The following is a 7,670-nucleotide window of genomic DNA, read 5'->3' on the forward strand; positions in this document are numbered from 1 at the left end:
ACTTTGTATGAGCGAAACCTTAACTATTGTAAAATTAACTTACAGACTCAGAGGAAACACCTATGAAGGAGTTCGATCAAAGCTTTGTGCTAGCCTACCAAGGAGAAGAGTTTGCTAGTTTTAATTACGTTTACCGCCAATTATCATGTACAAATGCATCTGGTCGTTAAACTAGGTGTTTTTGTATCATTTATAAATTAAAGACGAGATTAAACATGCTCCCATGCAACTTACACAAGGGAAGTATGGCATCAATCATCGACAAAGTCCTCAACTTCGTATAAGTGAAATCTTAACTATTGTAAGAATTAACTTACCTAGGAGACAACTATGAGGGAGTCCGACCAAGTTTTGTGCTGGCCTACCAAGGAAAAGAGTTTGCTAGTTTTAGTTATATTTACCGACAGTTATCATGTGCAAATGCATCTGGTCATGGAACTAGTGTTTTTATATTATTTTATAAACCAAAGGAAACATTAAACATGTTCCCTTACAACTTACACAAGGCAAGTGATGGCATGAATTGTTAACAAAGTCCTGAAATTTGTATGAATGAGTGAAGCCTAAATTATTGCAACAACTAACATGTATGTAGTACAACAATAAATGCAACGAATCAAAACGTAGATAAGAAATTAAAGTACCACTGCCCACTCTCACAAGAAAATGTGATATAAGCAAGCCAAAGAGCCCATCACTCACATGTCATGTGCGCTATATGAGAGGACTTGCAATCATGTCCGATGATGACATTTTGTGGTTATTCATGTCCATCTTAATACCAAAGAAATTATGATACAGTAGGATTTTGAGGCATAGGGAATGACACTTTCATACATTCTCTTCGATCCAGCAAGATCCACCTACGCGTTCTAGATGCTCGAGAAACCTCCCCATCCAAAGATGCCCCTGCAACCTACCTTCATCAGACGCAACTCAAAGTCCACCCCTTCCGAAGACCAGATCTTCATAGCGGGCGCTCGGTTCTTGTAGAGTAATTTTCAAAAATTAAATTACCACCATAGTGGAAAATAAAGGGGGTGGAAAAATTGTGTTCCTAATAACAAGGAAAAATGCTCAAACCATAGTATGAACACCTACCACAGCCATAGGATAGCACACGCACGGCCCCCGTGGCATCTCCTCACTCGCTGCCTGCAGCCTCATCAAATCCCCAATGGCGACGGGTGGCTGAGCAGGGGGGAAAGGCCGAGAGTGTACTCCCCTCCCCATCCATGGCTTCCCTCGCCTCCCCTCCCGCCCCCTCCCACTCGCCCACCACCGCCGCTCGCTACCTCCCCGCCCCGGCCGGCCGTGGCAGGCGCCCGGCGCCGCCGGCCGCTTCACCTATCTTCTCCTCTGCTTCCACCCGATTCACTCTGTCCCCGCGCGCCCCCTGCGGCGCCGCCCGACCGCGCCGGCGCGACACCGTGCGGGTAAGCATCCCGATCTCACATATCTAGCTCAATGCGATGTAGGCCTGTCGGCGGTGTGTTTCTGTCAATTTAGCCCAAGCAAATCGAGCCGCTGCTTCGCCCACTTAGAAGAGGTTGCGGTGTTTGTTACAAGGACTGATTCACCGTTGGCAGTTGCGTATGATTCAAGCAAGCAATTTTATTGCATTCAGGCTTGTACGCAATGCTGAAACCTGCAATTCTGAATGTCCTGATGCAATGCTTCGATTGCACTGTAATCCGAATAGGAATTGTGTACTGTCCCTTTGGGAAGATTGGAGATTGGGGAGCCTTTACCTCCTTGCAGACATCTTTCGTGAAAACTGTAGTAATGAATGGAATGATTGTTTGCTCATCTTCATATATGTGACAATGCGTCTTGTCAAGTTGTCATGTGTTCTGATCGTGGCCGTGATTTGCTGGCAGTAAGAACGACTACAAAGAGTAGTCTGAGTTAAGCTTTTTGCCGGACTACCGGTTGGAAGAGTTTCCCACTTTAATACATGCTTACTGGCTAATATGGAGTTCAAATGCGTCTGTTAGTTGCACCGGTGTTCCTACAAATATCATTTTTTATGTCAATTTATAAAGTTAAAGAAGATTAGATATGCTTCTCGTGCAACTTGAGGCAAATAATGCCATAAGTGGTCACAGAAGTCCTGAACATTGTGTGGCTGAGTGAAATGTACATTATAACCACAATTCAAGTGGTACATAGTACACCAACAAATGCATAGACTCGAAAGGTGGGTGGCAAATTAAGTGTAGCACCTCACTCTCACAAGAGACGGTAATATAAGCCAGCTGAAGAGGATTGCATGTTGTACCCACTATATGGGATGACTCACAGTTATTTTTATCGACACTATTTTGTTGTTTCCCTTGTCCGTGTTCATATGCAAGGAAACTAAGGCACAGTAGGATTTAGAGGCATCAGGAATAACACCATCACAATGAAGTGCTCAAATGCGTTCCAATAACCTCCGCATTGGTATGTGCCCCGACATTCCATAAAAGGCTACATCTTAGAAGCTACAGCGTTCCTACAAACATTGATGCACTGTTGACAGCTCTGTCCAGAAGTCGATTTTCCTGCATTTGGTCATTCAGTAGTAGTCTCGTCCATAGTTTAATTGCACTGTAATTCAAATAGGCATTGTGTGCTGGCTCTTTGGGAAATTGGAGATCAGGGAGTATCGCAGTTCACAAAGCACGATGAATGTGATTACCTATGTCTTTACCTTCTTATAAACAATTTTCATGAGAACTAGTCATCTTTAAACTCACTGTTTGCTAATATTCACCATCCAGCGCACTTACTCAAGTAACTATGAGACTATGCGTCTTTTCGCATATCATGATCCCACTGGTTTGACCTGGTCCTGTTACAGGCATGCTCTCAAGCTGGTGCAGCTGGGCCAGCTCCACTCTCAAAGACGCTATCAGACCTAAAGGATTCCTGCTGGAGATTTTTGAGACCACACACAATTCGTGGAACTGCTTTGGGATCCACGTGAGCATCAAGCTTTAGATTTATAATGGCTGAACCGAGATTTAGTTTTCTAGTTCTGAAACTGTTGTGTGGATGCAGAGCCTTGGTTGCTAGAGCATTATTAGAGAATCCCCAATTGATTGATTGGCGCTTGGTATTCAAAGCATTCTATGGGCTTGTAGCATTAATCTGCGGCAACGGTTACATTGTTGGGATTAATCAGATCTATGACATTGGAATCGACAAGTATGTATATTGCCTCCCATGAATTTAGTCTTCACTTACACTTACTACCTTCATTCATAAAGGTGCCGCTACAAAGTATTAACATTTAAAGTAACATATCACCAAAGCCCAGCCAATGTTTCTGCTATACCTGTCATTTCTAAGTTTATGCCACTGAACAGGGTAAACAAACCATATTTACCTATTGCTGCCGGTGATCTCTCTGTTCAGTCAGCATGGTTACTGGTCGTAGCATTCGCAGTGGTGGGCTTCTCAATTGTCGTTTCAAACTTTGGACCTTTCATCACCTCTCTTTACTGCCTTGGTCTATTTCTTGGCACTATATATTCTGTTCCTCCATTCAGACTGAAGAGATATCCAGTTGCTGCTTTTCTTATCATTGCAACGGTACTTTGCTCCTCTCTTCTTCATTACTATAGTAACAGCACCATTTTTTTAGCTCTTATATTTTAGAATGATAGCCCAATTATGAACTGGAAACTTTGCTTAATTTATCTCTGCTTACTTGCAGTCTTGCACTTGATTTACTGCATGTTTTACATAGGGTCGATCTAACAACTTGACTAGCCAAATAACTAAAGATAAGCCCCTTAACCAAATATATAACAACTAAACATAAGATAATGATGCAAGCCTTGGATGTGGTTGCTGGCCAATCCATAACTGCAAGTGTGCAACCCTATTGTGCCATTCCCATGGGCTTATAATGGGCTCCACATGACAGATAAATTCGTAAGTATTTTCATACTCATTTAACTTGTATCTGACACTCTTTTTTGCCAAGATCTGACAGTTTCTATGTAGCATTTATAATGTGACAAGATAGGCTGTAGCGACAAAAGGAAATTTTATTGGCTAATATGGCCGCAAACCTATTTTGTAGTTTAGCATGAGTGAAAATTAACAGTGTTAAGATCACACTGGTTTCTCCATGTTGAGTGGTCGTACCTGCTTTTTATTCCCATGCACATGGTGTTCCTTATGCAGCTCAGAACATGATCGGTGTATAATTGAACTTTCTAGAAATATATTTCTTCGGAGAAATGAGAGTACAACTGAATCACCTCCGCCTTAATTCTAGCTATACCAGTTTACAGAAATTGGCTTGTGACACCTTTTGGAGAATAATTTAAATATTTAGGCGTGCTTAGAACAGTTTATTTACTCGAAAATTTATTTCACTTATCAAGTTAGGTCCTTAGTTTCCTCGTAACTCGCAAATCCTCTGTATAATGTTAGAAAACCTAATTTCTCTGAGTAATGCTGTCCTATCATGTTTTTTGTTTTATTGCAAGTCCATGCTACCATGTTTCTATTTTACTTTAGGACAATTTTCTTTCTTTTTGACAAACCTATCTTTGGTTTATTTTTTGCAGGTTCGCGGATTCCTTCTCAACTTTGGGGTGTACTATGCTACTAGAGCTGCATTAGGTCTTACATTCCAATGGAGGTAAATAGTTGCTGCAAGTTTGTTCGAACTTTGTTAAGTTAGCATTGTGTTTCTACAGTCAGTATACACCTATCTAGAAAGTGGTATGTTCCATCTCATTGCAGACATTTGAAGATATTTGTGATGTCTAATGCTATGTGATACCTTTCTATCTGCAGCTCGCCTGTTGCTTTCATTACATGCTTTGTGACAGTATTTGCTCTGGTCATTGCTATAACCAAAGATCTTCCGGATGTTGAAGGAGACCGCAAGTGAGTTTCTAATCTATACAAGGTTTTGTAGCAACCACCGTCTAGTTTTTCCAACAAAGATCATGTCACTTTTAAATGAATAACTATTGGTTACCTTTGTGTAGACCACTGTCTAGTTATATTTGTATTTTTATGGTGCACATCCATGTTTTTGTGTCACTATTCTTAGTTGCTAGAAAAATTTATCGACTGTAGGCCCAAAAAATGACAGCAATTGGTCGAAGAAACTACTAATCGGAAAAGTATAAAAATACAAATTAAGATTGTGAGCTTTGGCCTCCAATGTTTATTTCTTATTTCCCTTAGCCTTGACAAGTGGCGTGGGCCAAAACGATCTAGAGCTGGATTGAGGGATTTCAGCCCATATTTGGAAAACTTGTTTAAAGCATAGTCAGTTCGAAGGATCTAAAAATACAAAAGAAAGGGACAAAATTTGTAGGTTTTGCATACTGAGTGAACCCTCTGTTTCAAATGTAGACAGTTCTCTACTTTGTTTCCTTTGAGACTGAATATTAGCAGTCAGCGTCCTTAGCCAGTTCTGTTGAACTATTTATTTGTTTAAGGGACATCTCTAATTGAATTACTGATCTTGTACTTATAATGTTTCCCCCCTGTAGATTCCAAATATCAACTTTGGCGACAAAGCTTGGTGTCAGAAATATTGCCTTCCTTGGCTCTGGTTTATTGCTGGCAAATTATGTTGCTGCTATTGTAGTACCTTTTCTTATTCCTCAGGTTGGATTTCTACTGCTTTGACCGTCCTTTGATATTATTTCCCTGCTTCCAGTTGAATTAGTGAAATTTCAAACTGCAGCAATGTTTCAGTTGACAGAAACATGTATCTATGGTCAATTGGACCAGTAAAAGTTTGCAGCATTGTTTACTATGATTATTTATTTATCCCAAGGATCCCTTTCTGATCAGTGGATGTTTTTGAAAAAAAGACAGTACTTCGACGCATAACTCTGTACTAAGCAGTGTTACCTTATGCAGTTGTACTGATGGTGTTTTTCAAAATTGCAGGCTTTCAGGAGCTTTGTAATGGTGCCTTTTCATGCTGCTCTTGCAGTTGCTTTAATTTTTCAGGTAAAGACTTAGACCCTTGTAGATGATCAGTCCTGGAGTTTCTAACATCTCTACCTTCCCTGTTCAATCCTGCATAACTGGCTTACAATTACCTTTTGTCTGACTGTTCTTAGACCCAAAATTAAATGGTCCAACTTTATTAAAGGCTAGACAAACAAAACATAATTTGATCACTGGGGACTCCAGCTTAGGAACCCAAACCTCAATGGAAAATGCAGCATTTAACTCATTCAAAGCTAATTCCTTGGGTTCTGGAGCAAATGCATTTATTTTGCTAACTGTCTTGTTATGTTGAATGATTTCAGACATGGGTTCTGGAGCAAGCAAAGTACAGTAAGGTGAGGCTTTTAACCTACGCTCTTCACAGCTCTTGTTCGTCATGCAACTTTTGAAATATGAAGACTTCATAATTGAAATTGCCAGGAGAAGCGTTGTTTGTGAGCTTGCATATGTTTTGGTTATTTTAGTAGAATAAGTAGCCCCCATGCTATTCAGTATCATACATGTAATCTCTCTGTTCTTGAGAGGAAACATGGCATTGCAGTGTCCTGGGCATGGAATGCTAAAAACCAACAAAAGTAAAGTGCTCTGAAGTTGCAATGTCGCACATGCAAATTAGTTCCATTCTTGTGATTGGGTGTCGTTGCACAGTTAATTTTTCTATTGCCGGCTTGTACTCTCTTTATGAATTTTGCTAGAAGAGATTTGTAGTAATGGAAGATTATTCACAGAAGTAAATATGCATGCATGATGTGTTTTTTGGGTTCCAAGTGCATCAGTTTTAGCTGTTTGTTTGTGTGGCAGGATGCTATTTCACAGTACTACCGGTTCATCTGGAACCTCTTCTACGCCGAATACATCTTCTTCCCGCTAATATAGAGGTAACTTTTCCTGTCAGCACTTGCACTGCTTTCTGAAGTCTGTTTCCGAAACTTGATATGATCGATCATTTGTTATGCATTGTCAGATATGGCGTCTGACATGGGCTACACGATCGGAGCACGCACCGAAGCAGGGACTTTGTTGGGGCAACAGAAGAGAAACCCTTTGTGGCCTATAAAGCGTGAGCAATTTTTGTATGTATATACTGTTGACTGGTAGGGGAATAGAGCGGCGATGCGACGAGGATCTTGACGATGCTATGGGAGTTCCCATCGGGTCCTAGCGTTGAGCAGATAATGTATTTACCCAGTAGAAAAATGACGTGGTTGTCTCTGCCAAACAAAGAGGAAAATATATGAAAGGGAAAAGTATTGGGCCTTGTTTTGGAGGGTTTGGGCATATTTGAAGCAGAGTCGTCTTTTAACAATGCCTTAGGAGTTGGAGGTTTTTCAGTAATTTTTCAGTGACACATGGTTTTCAGGCAGGTTCAAACAGAATCCGATTCTTCGTTGACAAGTTTGAGCAAACTGTTTACAAACTGCACTCAGACTGAAAGAAACTGTCGACAATTCCCTGAAACTGAATTACGGGTATGTGTCTGCATCATAAATGCGTGCCAGCCAGCCGTAAGCGTAAGCTATGCTACTCTCACGAGGTTTGCAAATGTGTCCCATCGTAAGAGCATCTCCAACAGCCGCACAAAAATTCCGCGCCCAATAAACATAATAGTGCGCCATTGTAGCATTTTTAAAGCGCCGGGACCAACTTTGCTTTAGCAGGTGCCCAAAAACGCGCGCCCAAAAAACAGA

The 7,670-nt window shown here is 40.9% G+C and overlaps 1 protein-coding gene across 1 annotated transcript; it reads left to right on the plus strand.

Moving 5' to 3' along the window:
• Nucleotides 1-1,220: 1,220 nt before the first annotated feature.
• Nucleotides 1,221-7,262, plus strand: LOC119349253 (probable homogentisate phytyltransferase 2, chloroplastic). The gene is made up of 11 exons (XM_037617280.1): nt 1,221-1,436; nt 2,846-2,967; nt 3,046-3,192; nt 3,354-3,579; nt 4,569-4,642; nt 4,801-4,893; nt 5,511-5,628; nt 5,917-5,979; nt 6,285-6,317; nt 6,784-6,860; nt 6,947-7,262. Exons 1-10 carry the CDS (start codon nt 1,236-1,238, stop codon nt 6,856-6,858), a joined length of 1,152 nt encoding a protein of 383 aa, XP_037473177.1. The 5' UTR covers nt 1,221-1,235; the 3' UTR covers nt 6,859-6,860; nt 6,947-7,262.
• The last annotated feature ends 408 nt before the right edge of the window (nt 7,263-7,670 follow it).

This window comes from Triticum dicoccoides, chromosome 1B (genome assembly GCF_002162155.2).
Source record: "Triticum dicoccoides isolate Atlit2015 ecotype Zavitan chromosome 1B, WEW_v2.0, whole genome shotgun sequence".
Lineage (NCBI taxonomy): Eukaryota > Viridiplantae > Streptophyta > Magnoliopsida > Poales > Poaceae > Triticum > Triticum dicoccoides.